Source organism: Cryptomeria japonica, chromosome 7 (assembly GCF_030272615.1).
Source record: "Cryptomeria japonica chromosome 7, Sugi_1.0, whole genome shotgun sequence".
In the NCBI taxonomy this organism is placed as follows: domain Eukaryota; kingdom Viridiplantae; phylum Streptophyta; class Pinopsida; order Cupressales; family Cupressaceae; genus Cryptomeria; species Cryptomeria japonica.
Genome location: NC_081411.1, coordinates 61,228,902 through 61,248,219, shown reverse-complemented (window position 1 = coordinate 61,248,219; position 19,318 = coordinate 61,228,902). Strand labels below are relative to the sequence as shown.

The 19,318-nt window shown below is 34.2% G+C and overlaps 1 protein-coding gene across 2 annotated transcripts; it reads left to right on the top strand.

The window, feature by feature from the left end:
- The first annotated feature begins 5,711 nt into the window (after positions 1 to 5,711).
- On the top strand, positions 5,712 to 14,134 carry LOC131033723 (disease resistance protein L6). 2 transcript variants are annotated; one of them, XM_059209338.1, is made up of 6 exons: positions 5,712 to 6,451; positions 6,941 to 8,066; positions 8,175 to 8,477; positions 8,603 to 12,289; positions 12,476 to 13,009; positions 13,307 to 14,134. In XM_059209338.1, exons 1-5 carry the CDS (start codon positions 5,931 to 5,933, stop codon positions 12,980 to 12,982), a joined length of 6,144 nt encoding a protein of 2,047 aa, XP_059065321.1. In that variant the 5' UTR covers positions 5,712 to 5,930; the 3' UTR covers positions 12,983 to 13,009; positions 13,307 to 14,134. The 2 variants fall into 2 exon arrangements, with proteins under 2 accessions (XP_059065321.1, XP_057820981.2); XM_057964998.2 differs by having other exon boundaries at positions 12,476 to 14,134.
- The last annotated feature ends 5,184 nt before the right edge of the window (positions 14,135 to 19,318 follow it).

The window sequence follows — 19,318 nt, the reverse complement described above, 5'->3', positions numbered from 1 at the left end:
TTTCGACAACATTGACTCATATCGAATCAAGACCAATATTGAAAACAATGACTCATATTGAATTGACTCATATCGACAATAGTGACCCATATCAACCACAGTGATTCATATTGACTAGTCATATCGAACTTAAACTCATATCAACATTAGAGACCCATATCGACATCAATGACTCATATCAACATTTAGACCCAATCTATGACATCATAAACATCTCTAAAATCAATTTGGCACCTGTCAAAAATCTCACAAAAATTTAAAAAATCCATACTGTGACAAATGCACCAAAACAATTTACCTATGCGCTAAAACAGTGCACAAATGCGCTAAACAACTAAACAAATGCGCTAAACAACTAAATAGATGTGCTAAAATAATAGACATATGCGCTACACCATCAAACAAATGCGCTATAATATCATACATATGCACTACAGAGTTAAACAAATGTGCCATGATAAATTGCATATGCGCCACAAAAAATTACAAATACACTTCGCAATTTTTCAAATGCGCTAAAAGAATCTAAAAACCTAGGGCACAGAAAATCACGCAAAACTGTACAAAAATATTCAAAAACTTAGCTAAATCTAGCTAAAAATAACACTAAGATGTTAGAAAATTCACTTACCGATGGTCCATACACTCATGGTCGCTCATATCGGTGAACCCGCTCAAATCAGTGGTTGTGATGAGGTGGCACCATTTTTCTATCTCTCCTTCTCCTCTCCAAGCTCCAATCTCCAAAAGCCAAGTGAACAAATGAGCTCAAAGTGGACCCTTGGAGGCTTATATAGCTCCATGTGTTGCCTAGATGGACGTGCACAGTGTGTGTTTTATACTGGACATCTATGTTTGCACACAATATCATTTATTTTATCGACAGATTTATATCAAAAAATTTATTAAAAAAAAAAGGAAAAAATTTGATAATCTCACCCCGAGTGGCAATTTTTTCTCCATTAATCTCTTGAGGGGGGCATAATTATCATATCGACATCCAAATTCATATTTGGGGCATCATATCGAAAATTTTGGCGACAACAACAAAATAAAAAAAATTTGGCAACATATCGAGTGATTTTCTTTGAATCAACATGTGGTCACACGTCACTTCAAACAAGGGAAAAATTTAAATGATTAAAACTTGTACACTTAATTAAATGAATTTTATTTATTTAATTATCATTTAACCACCTATTCATTAAACTAAGGTTTAATTAATATATCCCTTTTCTTCTAGACCAACCATTAATTAAATACAACATTTGATTAAATCCCCTTTCTTCCATTAATTGAATAAATTCTATTTATTAAATTAAATTCCCTTCCACCATTTTAATTGAATTTACATTTAATTAAAATTCTTTTTGCAAATAAATAAATCAATATTTATTTATAAAATCCCCCCCACTTGCATTTTCCTACAAATGCAAGTTGCATCCATTAGTTGAAATAAATCTTTTTATTTAATTAAAAATTCCCCTTTTCTCCCACTTGCATTCTCCTACATTTTTCATTAGCCTCTTAATCATTCTTCTAGAAGTCTTCAAAGCCTTCTTAACTAGCTTAATCCTTCTATCATGTCACATCCCTAAATTTGGGGAAGTCACTTCTCCAAATTTTGAAGGAAGTCTTCTAAAGAATTTATCTCTTCAATAAGTTAACTTGTTGAATATCCCAAATTTTTAAGGCTCTTACAAATTAGCCTCTAAAGTCTTCTAAACCCTTTAGTGCCTCTTACAAGATATCACCCTAACCCATGATGATTGTCCCTTTGACCATCTTCTAACTTTGCACAAGATTTTAAATCTTGAACAATAGCCCTCATCCTTGGATAATAGTTTTATCTAACAACTCATCCTCTTAAGGTTGACCCTCAAAGCTTAATAAGCATCTAATGCTTACTTAACATCCTTTCAGGCCTCCTCATGGTGACACTTGCCAACATGAGATTGAGTTGAAAATATCACATAGATTGATAGCTTTCAATCTTGACCCTTCCTAAGACAATTCAGTCTTGGCCATCCATTTGACCAATTCCTCTATAAATAGAGCGTATTTCCTCCATTTCAAAGGATCCGAGTTTTCATGCATCTACACTATAGTCACATAGCATTTAGCATTTTAGCCAATCTTTGATAATAGTAATTAGATCATTTAGTAGCAACATAGCCTATATTTATCATGCTTTGCATATCATGTTAACAATATATCATGTTAGTTTCATTTCCATGCTAGCTTAATATCATCTTAATATATGATTTTCATGCTAGTTTAGCTTCCAATCAATCTCATCATCTTGCACCATATCAATATCATAATTTCATATCCATATCAAAATCACCACTAGGATCTTAGATGCATTTATTTAGATCTTAGATCATACGTTATCTCTTGTTCTTTGAGTAGCCATCTCAAGATCAAGTGCTCCTCCAAGTTGAGAGCCACCTTGAATCTAAGGGATCCTTGGACATAGAGGATAATGACATGATTTTGAGAGTTTTTTATTGACTAACTTGTTTTGTTGATTCTAATCTCTAATGCAATATTTCGGTGGTGTGTTTGAGTGGTTTGTGTCTCTCTTGCAAGTACCACACTTCTTGGTATACACTACCTAGTCTGACCAACTTATTTTTTATTTTCTAGGGATGCAAGATATTGTGATTCTAATGTTGAATCCAACACGGTATGAAACAAAGATGTGTAGATATGCAAAATATGCTTTGAGAGATGAAATTAGGGTAATATTAGGATTAAGTAATAAAGGGCACATCAGGAATTAAGGGCCCAAACAAGAGTGTGATGATGTAATAAAGTGGAATAAGACCCATAATATTCATTTAAATCAGTAAAGGTCTTATAATGCATAGAGGAAAGGGAAAGACTAAAATAGGTGCTAGGAGAGTATGAAATTGGACACACAAGTAAAGGTGTACAATTTATAATGCTACAAAACTTTAATGCAATCATTGGTTTTTAATGTGGAGACCTTACCCTAAATGTATGTGAAGATGGTAACCATATTCAAATACTTATGATAACTTATTCATTTGGCGCAAGACATGTACTCTTCCTCATATTAGTTGCACTTCATAAGGGCCATCAAAGGATGTTTGTCCATTGAATATGGAAGATGAATTATGTTGGAAGTCTAAAGGGGATTAGAAGAATAAATGATTTAAAAGAATTTTAGAAGAATGGATAAATAATTAATTTATTGACAAATTAATCATTAGACTATACCGAAAAATTTAATTTAATTTATTTAATTAATTAATTATGAGAGAAATAAAAAGATAACATTAATTAATTAATTAATTATGTAGAAGGATAAATTAATTAAATATTTAGTTTAATTATTTTAGATGTCTAAACATACCATAAATAATTAAAAGCTAAAAAAATGTGTTGATATATCAAGTGACCTAATAATAAACAATTATAGATTTATAATCAAATTTAATTTGCAACTTACTAAAAGTCAATTTAAACTATATCACACACTCAAACCTAATCAATTTGATTAGTAGTCTCATGTTTCCATCTATTAAATCTTAGACGGTTTGAATAAGTTTGTGTTGCCACAAAGAGTTAGTTGGATAAGTGTGGGGTGAAAATGGCTAAGTTTGTATTGGTCCTTTAAACCAGTTAGTGAGATCAAATGTGTTTATGTATACACAATATGGTTGAAATATGGGTGTCTAGTGGGCATGATATGATTATCTAGCCAAGTGATTATTCTACGTTTTCATGTGATGTCTTAAACATACCATGAGTTAGGACACCATGCAAAGATAGGTTGAGTGGGTCAATAAATATTCAATGGCATTTCAATGAGACTAAGACTTGAAAACCATGAAACTTTGATTATGAGTGAGATACAAAATTGGAATTGATAATGCTTTTAAAGGGTGGCAGGTTTCAAATAATTTTCACTGTTATAGATGCAAAAGGGGCCTAGTCAACTAGAATTCATGGAGATTATGGAGATTTTGGGGTCACATTAAATCTATTAAACATATAATGACTACACTTTTAGATGTGAGTGCCCATATCTATACATGTCTATAAATCAACCAAGTTCATACTTTTAGAGATGTCTAACCCTCTAACATGGAATTTAAAATAAATTAGTTGTTAACAAGGCTAGGTGTGGATTATTAACATTGGTAAAATTGAGAATACAATTAAATGTGGTGTACGTGTGTCTATATGTGGACTTGAAAGACATTGATCGCAACCATGCAACTCTTAGATAAGCTACAAGTGTGTTTAAAGTTTTCAAATGACTATTTTAATTAAAAAAATACAAGAATGAATAATAATGAATATTTTAAGCATTATTCAAATTAATATTGGATTTTAAAATTAGATAAGATTTTAATATTTAATTAAAAATTGAATAGATATATTTATAGAAGAATGTTGATATATAATTTATTTCAAAAATAATATTTGTATACATCATATATATGAGAGGGAGCCTAGTTACCATTCATATGTTGGAACATACTAATTGAAATCTCATTAAAAATCCATAAACCATCTAATAGATCAATAGGAACCCACTTATATATTTGTGTATAAGTATTGGATCAATTGTGTATATTATGTGGTAGTCAAAGTGAACAATTATTGGGACAATAAAGAATATGTATCAGATGTCACTTCGAAATGACCACTTTTTGACCCCTACACACATAATGAATCCTCCTATTTTTTTCGTAGCTATCCAATGACCAAAACAATAGTTGTAATCTCTTAAATCACATATGAAGAAAACAAAAAAAAATGTCAAAATTAGATGTACCATTTAAGATCTCAGAATATGTGAAATTAGATACAATGACTAATAATACCCTTTCCTTATAAATAAATTAAACATTGTCACAAAAATAAGTTATTGGTGAAAATTAGCTAGTCTAACATTAGAACTAGAAAACTAAAAATCCAAAGACATTGAGAGGGAGTGGGGAGTGGGGGAATGGGAGGGGGAGAAAACGAGAGGAAAAAAAGAGAGAAAGCAGGAGATAGAAAGTGGGAAGTAGGAAGAACTATAGAGAGATTAGGAAAGGAGAAGTGGAAAAGAATAGGGGAAGAGAACCAATAGATAACATAGTTCCAATAACCGTCACCTTATTCTCATGTTGATCCCCTAATAGTTGTCATAGTGAAAACACCATTAACAAATTTGTTTTGTACCAATAGCCGATCATTTTTTGTAATTAATTGGCTCATTTGTGCACAACTATTGGAACATTTGTTCCATTTGCGTACCACTATTGGAACATTTGTGCACCACTATTGGGACATTTGTCAACAAGTACTGGCGATTTTGAGTTGACGGTTACTGGAACATCTTTAGTTGGGTATTAGGTGACACTTTGAAATGTGTATTTATTGACCTTTGTGCGCATAACCGATTCCACAACATGCATCGTTACTACCCAGAAGCCAGATCAATAGCTATAAACAGTTAAGTCGCATACGAAAAAAACTAAAAAAAATCAAAATCCGATGTACCGTTCAAGAAATTAGCTATGACAGTGATTGGTGCTCTTCCCTATGACAAATCCAAGGGATACAACAATATAATTAACTTAAAACCCCGATAATGCATGTTTAAAAACTCTGTAACGAACCGTGACACGAGAACTTTTTTGAAGTCCTTTTTATTTCACATCAGTGGAAGAAGAAAGATTTGCTACGCAACTCTATTCATTTGAAAAGTGAAAAAGGCAGAAAATACATTTTCCTAGTCTTTTCTTTCTGATACTTGTAACAATTCCGTCCTCTTATATTTTGTCTTAGACTAACATAAAGAAGTTCCAACATCCTATCAGAGGTTGTCGTCTATCCATTTAAAATTCAGTCCTATATACGCACTGGTCCTCCTTTTACACAACCCTAAGGTGCAGGTAGCATTGATGGCATCTTCTTCCTCATCTCACCGCGCTTTCTCTGACATTCAACCTGACGGCATAAGGAGAACAGCAGAAGGATCTTCCAGAATTTTCGATGTGTTCATTAACCACAGAGGTTCTGATTGCAAAGATACTCTGGCTATGCAGCTTTACAATTTGCTGAAGGAACTTGGAATAAGGGCGTTTCTTGATTCAGAAGAGAAGGAGCTTGGAGTTTCTTTTCCTTCTACAATTGAAATAGCCATCCATTCCGCTTCAGCTCACGTGGCTATCTTTTCCAAAAGATATGCAGAATCCGCCTGGTGTTTGGCGGAGCTGCTTCTCATGTTACAAAGTAGATCTAAGATTATTCCAGTGTTCTATGGTGTGAAGCCTTCCGATCTTCGCTACATAGAAAAGGGCGTGTATGCCGATGCGTTCGCTAAATATGAAGAGAAGGGCAGGTACACGCAGAAGCTTAATGAGTGGAAAGAATCTCTCCATTCTATTTCATTTACCGCAGGCTATGAAATCAATAATTTCAAGTAAGATTTCTAACTTTCCATTCTATTCTACTCTGTATTTTTGTGTTTTCATATATTAAAAGTGGTTGACTTTAGCCAAGAAAATTTCTTTCTTATCAATTTCCATTCTATCCTGTATTTGTGTGTTTACATATATTAAAATTGGTTGACTTTAGCCAGCAATTTCTTTCTTTTATCAATTTCCATTCTACTCTGTTTGTTTTGTTTTTTCATATGTCAAAATTGGTTGAGTTTAGTCAGTAAAATTAATTTCTTTAACAATTTCTATTCTACTCTGTATCTTTGTGTTTTCATATATCAAAATTGGTTAAGTTTAGCTCTGTATTTTTTATGTTTTCATATATCAAAGTTGGTTGAGTTTAGTCAGCAAAATTTCTTCCTTACCGATTTCCATTCTGCTCTGTATTTTTGTGTTTTCTTAAATCAAAATTTGGTTTAGTTTAGCTAGCAAACTTTCTTTCTTACCAATTTCCATTTTCCCTGTTAAAGTGTCGGTGACTGCAAAATAATAGTGTCAGCTCTGCAAAAAGAAATTGAAAGAAAAAAAAGGTTATACGTTGCCAAATATCCAGTGGGACTTCACAAGCTTGTGGAATATTTTAGAAGGCGGTGCCTTAATGAACTTGTACAAGATTTTGATAACCAGTGTAAGATGAACAAAAATAACCAGGGGAAGGTACAAATCGTGGGAATTTTCGGAATGGGTGGGGTCGGTAAGACAACTCTTTCAAAAGAATTGTTCAACAGAAAGCGCTCTCAATATAGTCGAGCCTGTTTTCTGTTTGATGTGCGGGAATTCTCTACCAAAAGCAATTTACCTTATTTGCAAATGAAACTCCTCAGAGATATCTTCCATGAAGATCAGCTCAATTTTCAAAGTAGAGAGGAAGGAACAAGCTGTATCTGGAATTCTATAGAAAGGAGCAATTTTCTGAGCTTCATACTTGTACTAGATGATGTTGATCAGCTGGAACAATTAGATGCTCTGTTGATCATGGACATTCTAAATAAGTCTGTTAATAGTCTGATAATTATTACAACCCGTGATGTAGGAGTTCTTAGAAGTGCTGGAGTTAAGGACAGGTATCATTTAAAAGGGATGGATAAAGATGATGTGAGGGAGCTGTTTTGTTGGCATGCTTTCCGCCAACCCCATCCAGCTAGTGGATATGAGGAGCTTGTTGAAGCCTTCTTAGGTGTGTGTGGAGGGTTACCTCTGTCCCTTCAGGTTCTGGGCAGTCATGTTCATGGTAGAGATAAGGATTCTTGGAGGTTCGAAGTAAAAAAAGTTACTGGGCCACTGCATCGAGACATAAAACAAAAGCTTAAGATCAGCTTTGATGCATTGGGCAGTCAGGAGAAACAAATTTTCATGGATATTGCATGCTTTTTTGATAATGAATTTAAGTGTATAGCCATGAGAATATGGAAGGAGTCAGGATGGAGCGCTGAATATGTACTAAAAACACTAAAAGAGAAGAGTCTTGTTGAAGAAATAGAAGATACAATGCCTGTACTAAGAATGCACCAACACCTGCGGGACTTGGGAAGAGAAATGGCAGATGAACTTAGCTATCCTCGTCGCTTATGGCATCCTAGAGATCTCAAATCCTCGGTATGGTTGTTCCTCCTCCAGAATTCTGCATTTTATCAAATGGCATTCAAAATATTTACTTTTTAGTATTTTACTACAACAAAATCTGAGCCACTTCTGTTGATGCAGGAATCAAAAGGATTCAAAAAAATTCTCACCCAAACCAAAGGCAGGTGTTTCCATTCCATTTTTGACAAGTTTCTAAATTCTAAAATCACATTCTTTTTAGGAGAACCAGATGATAGGGCAAAGAGGTCATCTTTTTTGCTATGGCTTCATGTTGAGTACCCAGAGTACCTGGATGACGGACTTGATAATGACTTGAATTCCAGTACAGAACCAAGCATCCCTTTCTGGATTCCACTCCAAAATTTACAGTTTTTAAAAATCAGCAATGGATATTTTGAAAGATTATGGCAAAGAGACGTACAGGTATTTCGTTCTTCTACATCAAAAATTAGTCCTCCTTTATTGCATAATGAAATGCATTGTGTTACGGTAGCATCCTTAGTGTTTCGACCATTGGATGTTTGAGACAGTTTTATTTTGACTTTCAGGCTCCCTTGCAATTAAAAGCCCTGGAGATCCATGGAACTTTTCTTGAAAGGTTTCCAGATTTCTTCGGAATATTAACTGATTGGGAAAAGGATGATAAACAAATGGTCATAGAAGGCTGGCCACTATTAGGATCCCTTTCAACAGATCTTCAAGCTTTAGATTTGAATGATGTCGGAAAGTCTGTTACTGTTAAGACCCCCTTGAGCTTCCTTGAAGATCTAGTAATTTGTGACCAAGAAAATATAATAGAGATTATAATTAATGGAAATTATTTTCCAAACCTTCAATCTTTCAATCTCTCTGGCATGAAAAATCTTATTGAACTGAAGCTTACTAGAATAGAAACATTGAATTGTCTTAATGTTACCAATTGTAAGGATCTGAAAAGATTGTCAGGAACATCTGGTCTTACAAATCTTGTAGAGTTGAACATACGTGCATGTCTTGAGATCGAGGAGCTGAGTCTTGGCCATCTGGGCTGCCTAGAAAGGATAACAATTGTGTATTGTAAAAATTTGAATAGTGTCTCAGGGATATCTGATCTTATAAAGCTTGTAGAACTGAAAATTTTTCTTTGTCGAAAGCTTCAGCTTGAGTTGTGTTTAGTGGATCTGAACTGTCTGAAGAGGATAACACTTGATGAATCTGTCAAGCTGGAATGTTTAGAGTTGAATGGCTGTAAAAGTTTGAAAACGGTATCAGGAATGTATAATCTGAAAAAGCTTCAACTAGTAAACATTCTTGACTGTCCAGAGCTTGAGGAATTGTCGCTGGTTTTTCTTGGTGCAAGATCCCTGCAGAGGATTACAATTGATGGATGTGGGAAGCACAATTGCCTTGACCTGAGTTATTGTAAAAATTTGAAAAGTTTATCAGTTAACTTTCATTTAACAGAACTGAACATTTGTAAATGCCCTGAGCTAGAGGATGTAAATCTTGGCCTTCTGTGCTGCCTAGAAACAATAAAAATTGTATGTTGTAGAGATTTGAGAAGTGTGTCAGGAATATCTGATCTTACAAAGCTTGTAGAACTGAACATTTCTTTTTGTTGGAAGCTTCATCTTGAATTGTGCCTAGTGGATCTGAACTGTCTGCAGAGTATAAAACTTGACGAGTCTGTCAGGCTGGAATGTTTTGAGTTGAATGGTTGTAAAAGTTTGAAAACAGTATCAGGAACGTATGCTTTGCAAAAGCTTCAATTCGTAAACATTCGTAACTGTCCAGAGCTTGAGGAGTTACCAGTTTTTTTTGGTCCAAGTTACCTACAGAGGATTACAATTGATGGATGTTGGAAGCTCGGTTACCTTGAGTTGAGAAATTGTCAAAATTTGAAAACTCTATCAGGAGATTTTGATCTTGTAGAATTGAGCATTACTGAATGCCTCGAGATAGAGGAGTTAAGCCTTGGCCACCTGGGCAGTCTAAAAAGGATAACAATTGTGTATTGTAAAAATTTGAAATGTGTCTCAGGGATACCTGACCTTACAAATCTTGTAGAACTGAAAATTTCTCGTTGCTGGAAGCTCCAGCTTGATTTGTGTCTGGTGGGTCTGAACCATCTGAAAAGGATATCACTTGATGAGTCTGTCAAGTTGGAATGTTTGAAATTGAATTGTTGTAAAAGTTTGAAAACAGTATCAGGAATGTATAATTTGAAAAAGCTTCAATCGGTAAAAATTCGCGACTGTCCAGAGCTTGAGGAGTTACCGCCTGTTTTTCTTGGTGCAAATTGCCTGCAAAAGATTACCATTGATAAATGTAAGAAGCATGATTATCTTGAGTTCAGTGACTGTCAAATTTTGAAAAGCCTATCAGTTAACTTTAATCTGGTAGAATTGAATATTCGTAAATGCACTGAGCTTGAGGATGTGAATCTTGGCCTTCTGTGCTGTTTAGAAACAATAAAAATAGTGCATTGTAGACATTTGAAAAGTGTGTCAGGGATTTCTGATCTTAAAAAGCTTGTAGAACTGAACATTTCTCTTTGTTGGAAGCTTCAGCTTGAGTTGTGTCTAGTGGGTCTGAACTGTCTGAAGAGTATAACACTTGATGAGTCTGTCACACTGGATTGTTTTGAGTTGAATGGTTGTAGAAGTTTGAAAACAGTATTGGGAAAGTGTGATTTGCAAAAGCTTCAATTTGTAACTATTCGGGACTGTCCAGAGCTTGAGGAGTTACCCATATTTTGTCGTGCAAGTTGCCTGAAGAGGATTACAATTAAAGGATGTGAGAAGCTCAATCTTCTCAACTTGAATGAATTTCTATGTTTGAAAAGTGTATCAGGTAATTTTGATCTGGTAGAATTGGTCACTGGTGGATGCAGTGAACTTGAGGAGCTTAGACTTGACAGTCAGAGCTGCCTGGAAAGGTTAACAATTAACTATTGTACAGGTTTGAAAAGTGTGTCAGGGATATTTGATCTTACAAAGCTAGTAGAACTGAACATTTCTCAGTGTTGGAAGCTTCAGATTGAGTTGCGTCTAGTGGCTCTGAACTGTCTGAAGAGGATAAAAGTTGATAAATCTGTGAAGCTTAAATGTTTTGAGCTGAAAGGTTGTCAAAGTTTGAAAGCGGTATCAGGAACGTATGATTTGGAAAATGTTCAACTGATAAACATTTGTGACTGTCCGGAACTTGAGGAGTTACCATTTTTTTATGGTCCAAGTTGGTTACAGAGTATTGTAATTCATGGATGTGGGAAGCTCCGTTCACTTTGTTTGAGACGTTTGAGTTGCCTGGTTAGAATTACAATTGATGGATGTGGGAAGCTTGGTTACCTTGAACTGAGAGATTGTGAAAATTTGAAAGAAGTATCTGGTAACTTTGATGGTGTTAGTTTATCCATATCAGATTGTCCAATGCTTGAAGAACTGAGATGTTTCGATAGTCTAACTTGCTTTGAGGACATTCACATTTTCAGATGTCAGAAGCTGCAGAACATAACTTTACCATCATCACTGAATTATCTCGAGTTGAATGGTTTTCGTCAGTTTCAAAGTGTGCCAGGAATATCTGCTCTTACCAATTTGGTAGAACTGAATATCAGTGAATGTTGGGAGCTTCAGCAGTTGAGTGTTGCACATCTGAGCTTGCTAGAAAAATTAACAATTGCAAACCTGAAATGCATTATATCCGGAATATCTAATCTTGCAAAGCTTGTAGAGTTGAATATTTCTCACTGTTGGGAGCTTGAACTTGAGCTGTGCCTTTCTGGTTTAAACTGTCTGAAGAGGGTTTCCTTTGTTGAATGTGGGAAGATACACACCATAACACTGCCAACAAGTCTTATTAAACTCACTCTACAAGGTTGCAGAGATTTGAAAACGGTTGCAGGAGTGTCAACTCTTGCTCAGCTTGCAAAGCTGGTTATTACAAGTTGTCCCCAGCTGAAGAACATAACACTGCCAACCACACTTGTGAAACTCACTGTACAGCAGTGCATAGAATTGTTAACTGTTGCAGCAATTAGTGATATGACAAAGCTTACAGAGATGAATATTAGCCAGTGTCCTCAGCTTGAGGAGTTACCAAGTGTTGCTGGCCTGAACTGCTTAGAGAGAATTACAATTAACAATTGTGAGAAGCTGGAGAACATAGCAGGAATTGGAGAGTTGCATGCTTTGGAAGGAATGCAACTTTTATATTCCAGCAGTGCAGCAATGCTGAATTGCATTCCGAGGTTGAAGGTATTTATTTCAAGACCCCCTTGACATGAAATGTTGTTTCTCATTTTGAAAAGAGATTTTTAGTGGGGCTTCCATTAACTATTGGTCTTCAGATTGTTTTTCCCTTTCTTATCATTAGTTGTCTAGAATTTTACAAGTTAAAAGGAATTTATGTGTATAAACAGAGTTTTTTTCATTTCATTTCAGAGTGTGCCGTCAAACTTTATGCACGTGATTGGAAAAGCAGTAGATGGAGCGGAATCAATTTTAAATCCACAGTTTTTCTCTGGAGCTATTGACACCGATGCAGTTATTGAACTTGATCGTGTACAAAGCTCTGACCGTCATCCCAAGGGATCACTGAGTGCAATTATCATATGCTGTGTGGTTGTGGTTAATAGCTCTACTCCATTAGACAAGATAAATGAATCCCTTCGTGGCGTATCTGAAAATAGTTTGCTGTCATTTGAGGTGTGCCACGGAGAATGGATAATTACCATGGTAAGTACTGACCAAGAAGAAATATGTGATTACGATGATTATTGGCAATTTGAAAAAGTTTTCGTCGAGCATGGAATAATGAAGAAGGGTTGCAAGGTGACAGTAAGGAAAGGGCAAGAATGGAAAACCCTAGATATATTAGGCAGAATTATTGATAGGCTACAAGAGAAACGAGTGCAGCACCGACTAATTCCTGCCTTCCCTCTGTGTTGACTGGAAAAGATTTGTAAATTTTTCAAGGTACTTTTGTAGTTTAATGATTTCATTTAATTCTGGTTTTATTTTTAGGGAATGAGATTATATTTTTCTAACTATTTGTAGAGGAAAAATCGTGTAGTATAATGTTTTTATTTTTGACAGAAAAATAATTGTAGGAAATTTTAAGGGATAGATTGAAGTTATATCACAATAGTAGTATAATGTTGACATTCGTATATTTGTATTAATTTTTATTTATTTTGTGTTTATTTCAATAGCAATCTCTCACATTTAAGATCCAATCTTGTTTTCTTATAAACGCACCTGCTATCTATTTAGACTGTTACTTCGTTTCTCTGCTCCTCTTGCACGCAACTCTGTTTCTGTAAGGCGCGGTTAGCATTTATGGCATCTTCTTCCTCTTCTTCCTCTTCTTTCTCATCTCACCGCGCTTTTTCTGAAATCGAACTGACGGCGTAAGGAGAAATGCAGAAGAATCTTCGAGAATGTTCGATGTGTTCATCAACCACAGAAGCCCTGATGTCAAAGAAACTCTGGCTACCCAGCTTTACAAATGTGCTGAAGGAGTTAGGAATAAGGGCGTTTCTTGATTCGGAAGAGAAAGAGTTTGGAATTTCTTTTCCTTATACAATTGAAACTGCCGTCCACTCTGCTTCAGATCACAAGGCTATATTTTCAAAAAGATATGCAGAATCGACCTGGTGTTTGGCAGAGCTGCTTCTCATGTTACTGAAACCATAGAAGATACAAATGTATGTACTGAGAATGCACCAGCACCTGCGGGACTTGCGAAGAGAAATGGCGGATGAACTCAACCATCCTTGTTGCTTTTGGCATCCTCAAGATCTTAAATCTTCGGTATGTTTGTTCCTCCTCCAGATTTCTGCTATTTATCAGATGGTATTCTAAATATTTACTTCACACTACAGCAAAATGAAAGTCGACATTGTGAATGCAAGAATCAAAATGATTCGAAAACATCCTCACTCCAAACCAAAGGTAGGTGTTTCCATTCCATATCTGACAAATCCCTAAATTCTGAAATCACATTCTTTTAAGGGGAATCAGATGATAGTGAAGAGAAATCATCCCTTCTGTTATGGCTTGACTTACATGATACCATTTCTAAACTATGTTGAGCTGATCTGAGTCTCTGTCGTTGTATTGTTGTCTTAGTCTCGTAAGTGCCTTTTTTATCAATGGATATCAACTGTAGTTCAGAAAGTTGGCCATTAAATCCTGGATTCAGTGGTTATGAATGAATTTCAACGAGATCCCCTGTTCTTTTTCTTTGTAACATAAACTAAAACAAGTAGCATTAGCTGCATTGAAAGGCATTTAAATGTTACAGTATGATGAATCGTGCAACAAGTGATACCTTATTTGTTTATTAAATGGTAAATGCTACAAGCCCGCATCTATTTACATGAGCAATAATGATGTTCCATGAGATGACATTATCTCAGGCATTTCGTCAAACAGTCCATGTTTCTTGTCATGCTTTCCACATTTTGCGTACATGTCCTCTCGGTTGCTTGAAATTTAACATCTGACAGTCCTCCCCTTTCATTCATGCTTTTACGGAGATTCAATCTCTGTTCCAAAGCTCTCATTTGATAGAGGCTGGAATGATTCTGGCAAAGTTTGTGAAGTTTCGCTTTAGACCTGCCAATTGCTCTTGCTTTAATGTTTCCAAGGATATGTTTAGACAGATCCATTCTGTGCATATCCTGAAAACATTGCATTCCTACAGACGAAATTTCTCTTAGCATTTCTTAAAATATCCTTAAAGCTTCATGGAGAACATCGTAATGTTCATACTCTGTAATTATTTCAGTTCGTGAAACTATATTTTTATATAGTCAGTTTGTCAAACAATTCCTGTACCTTGTGTATTCTTCCACATTTTGTATACATACCTAGCACGACATTTGCAAGTACATCATCTGAAAAGTTGCTATTTGAATAAATTTCTATTTATTTGATTAGCTATTCAATCTATATTGTCTTATTAATTAAATGATAAAAATATTATTTAATTAATAAATTTAACTATTTATCCATTATTCATCACTAGTCATGGGACATTATTTTTAACTTAAATCATTAAATCATACTTCTTCTATAGCTCACTTTAGATGAATTAAAATATTTATTTACTTAAGTTTTCCTTATCCTTTTTAGAAATTAAATAAATATTTTTAATCCTTTTTCCACCCACTTCTTATTAGTGAATTATAATTAATTAACTCACTAATCCCCCACTTGCACATTTCTAATCATAGTAAAACACTCCCTCAAACCTTGCACAATCTTTAAAGTTATACAAAGGTGTTGTACACAAGATGCAGGCTTGTGTACATGTAAAATGGTTTTGTGTTAAGGACTTGCTCATCCCTCAAGGGTACTGAGTACCCTTTCCATCCCCACAATCCACTCTTCTAAATAGAATTATCCACCATAGATTCTCTTTTGATTTTGGACTTCTCCCCGTCCACCAAGCAAGTCAGGTTATTTGTCCTCCTCACATCCCCAAAAAGTCTCATCCAATTTGAACCCTTGATCTCTCTTTTAATCCTATCCATCTAATCTTATAAAAACAAACCTAATATCCAAAAATCATTTAATTGGATGTTATCCTAAGTCATTTATTAAGATTACATAATATGCAACCTTCTTTTGTAAGAGAGAGCACTCACATACCTCATCATCCACTCATCATCCACCATCCTTGAACACAATAACCATCACTTGATGCAATTAAAATTGGTATTGGTGAGATGTATTTATGATTTCATCAATGTTTGCTAACCCTTTTCTTTATCTTGATTGTTGCATTTGATTATGAGTAATCTGATCAATTTAATTAATTCATTTGCATGTTTCAATTTTCATATATATAATTAATGTCACACAATCTTCAATTTGACTCATTCTTAAGAGATACATATTTTCTCTACAAAGTGGTGCCCCTTTTCAATTCTTTTCATATCTATTTACATGTTCATTTCTCTTTATTTAGAAATATAAAATTATAAACAATAGACAATTACACTATGAGATAAGTATCTTGCATCTAAAAAATTGATTACAGTTGGAGATGATTTTATTCCATTCAATGTGTAAGTGTAATGTTTATAATTTTTAGTTTTATGTACATTCATTTGCTGCAAGAGAGATGATAGTGTTTTTCTTTTTATGCAAGAGGACTATTTCTAATTTTTTTGAGAGATAAAAGATGTTTGAGAATATTAGTTTTGTAACAATTTTTAGGTGTTTTATGTGTGTGAGATTTTATATTAAAAAAGAAGAATTATATTCATGGCGATAGATTAATGTAATTTTTATTTCTATAGAAATAATTTTATATGTTTTGAGTTGTTTATGTCTTAACGTCTTAATGGTATTGTTTATGTCTTAATGTCTTAATGGTATTGCTCTTAAAGTTTGGTTTGTTAAAAACTAGTAAGTCAATAATATAAATCAAACATTAAAACTAGTATATCTATATTTTGAAGAAAAAAAATATCAAATAATTGTCTTGCATGTTTATTAGTTGTCAAGAAGGACGTGGAGCTGAATAATGTTGCACTCTTTCATTCTTATTAAAGATGTAACAGTTTCATATACTTAGAGACAAGTGACAATGATTCTATTTTATTTGGAGTAATAAAATAATATTCATAGAGAAACTAAAACATGCATGCATGTACCTGTCATCTACACGTCAAATTTATTCCAAACCAATTTTTTGTTTATGGATATTTGTATGTCATTGTAGATGCCTCTTGGCATAATAATGCGTCTTTTGATCATACAAGATTGGATAGTACATTTTCTAGATACATGTTCATACAAAGAGAAAACATCAAGCATTTATGGTTCTACACAACTTAAATATTTTGACCTTATCTTGAGATTGTTCAAAATATTGATATTTAATTATATAAAGAAATATATTCTATTAATATTCATTGATGATCAAATAAGTGTGACTAAAAAAACAGATAAATGTTTCATACAAGATACATTATCAACTAGGTAGCAAATTTTTTGTTGCTTGTACACAAACAACTTCTGAAAATCAATTCAACTCTTATCTATACATAGGTAATATTCAATATTTGGAACATGGTGGAATTATGCAACTAATAAATTAGCTTTCTCACTATTTAATCTATAGCCATTAGCATTTCTTTAGCCTTCTATGTTACATGTCATGACCACAAACATCAAACACTTACTTGTACAAGATTCAAAGCTTAGGCACATCCATGCCAAACATTGGTTTATTATGAAAAATTTGTGAGCATAGTCGCTAAGAAATGTATTTAAATGGGAAAGGGGCATACCTCCTAGATGGAGACATTTGAGATGTTGGAAGTCTTTATTTATATATGATAGAAAATGAATACATTTTTAAAAGATGTGGAAGGATTACATAAAGGAATTTGTTGAGACATTTTAAAATCAAATATACAAAGCAAAAATGGTTTAAGTAAAATATAAATTGATGGTTTTTTCCCAATACTTTGATTAGATACTTATAGTTCTAAAATAGAAAAAAATTAGTACTTTAAGGTTCAATATACAATATATATAGTAAACTTCACTTTGTAAGCGCATTTCTATCTATAAATAGATCATTAAAACAAATTTTAAGTTGAATTTTTATTTCATTTATTAGATAATTATCTACATGTTTAGGTGTTATTAATGTCCATGATTTATTTTTTTCAACTTATAATAGTTCAAAAATATCACAAGAAGACTATATCAGCAACCTGACAGCAGCATTAGCAGAAGAAAATGAAGAGTAGTTGTCCCTAAACTATCAACTGTATCATCATTATGATATACATATTACACTGCTTTACATATCAAAATGGATTAGCTTCGAAAGTCTAAGAGAAGAAATATAAAGAAAACTTAATCTAAGAAGGTCATCAAGAATCTCATGACCTGATGATGTTCTTGCTACATTCAGCATGATCAATCTCATATGTCCCTAGTGGAGGATCAACTGCTGGAGGGACATTCACTGCAGCTTCCCATCTTTGTGCATCTACTGCTTTAGTCTCTTTGATCTTTGCTTTAATCCCATCCTTATCAATTCCATTATCCTTCCTAAACTGGTTCAAAATATCAAGCTCCTTTAGGTCCAAGATATCTTTGTAGGTATTGAAGTAGTGGGCAGATCGAATGTCTAATTTGTAAATAAGAAGAGCTCCTTCCTGGAGAAGAATCATAATTCTGCTTTTAGGTATTTCAAGCATGGTAGATACCTGCATCATTATAAGGTCATGTGTGAATTTAATGTTAAACTCAGTAAGCACTCTCCTCTTAACTTGGAAAATATCATAATTTCTCTGTTTCCAGAGGAACCATAAGACCTTGGTAGAAAACACAACCCAAAATTTGTTTAGATTATGATAAAAAACATCAACATACCCAACCAAGACCTCAATCCAAGACAACCCAGGATGAGAATTCCAAACCACAAGGGAGCCAAAGAAAATAGACCAAACCAAACAAGCAAACTGGCACTCAAAAAAACCATGTTCAACTATCTCAGGCACATTACATATGGAACAAGAAGGGGGATTAATGCCAAAAGAGGATAAGGCAGAACCAATAGCAAGTTTATCGAGCAACAAAATCCACCTAAAACAAGCCTTTTTGGGTTTAAGGGGTTGGTGCCACATCAAATCAAGAACAAAATGCCATTTAGTGGAAACATCAAATAGATTAGTTCCATCTTTCCACTTAAGTTGCCTAAGAAATGAATCATTGTGTAAGATCTTACTAGGAAAGAGACTGCCAGTGGCCTTAACAATCAAGGAATATGTTTTCTTGTGGGATGGAGGGATCCCATACTTAGCCTTTAAATCCTCCCAAAAGCCAAGATGGTTATCAATCATCACATCCTTAATAAGGGAGATACCAAGAGAAGCCCAATGCTTAGCAGAGCATCTTTGGGTGAGAGCAAGGGGTTTGTTATATATCTGAACAACCCACCACAAGAATCTATCCATCATAGAGTAAGTGTGAGGACCTCCCACTGCACCTTTGGAGCACAATAATCTTCTGACCCAATTCCATGCTTTCCACAATGAGGCAAATATAGTGGAACAAAAAACCTTGATATCAAAGTCCCCCATGAGCATTGTCACAAAAGGAAATTTCTTTCCATTCTGTACCTTTTATAATGGAAGATCTCAAGATGTTATTTCTAACCAATACCTTTTAGGGCTCATTACCATGTAAGGCCTTGAAGATCCACTTAGATGCAAGATCAGCCCCATGGGCTTTTAAATCTCTAAGCCCCAA

Coding starts and splice junctions, on each gene's coding strand:
- LOC131033723 (XM_059209338.1), top strand. CDS start 5,931: ATGGCATCTTCTTCCTCATCTCACCGCGCTTTCTCTGACATTCAACCT. Junction 8,067..8,174: donor CTAGAGATCTCAAATCCTCG/GTATGGTTGTTC, acceptor CTGTTGATGCAG/GAATCAAAAGGATTCAAAAA. Junction 8,478..8,602: donor TATGGCAAAGAGACGTACAG/GTATTTCGTTCT, acceptor TTTGACTTTCAG/GCTCCCTTGCAATTAAAAGC.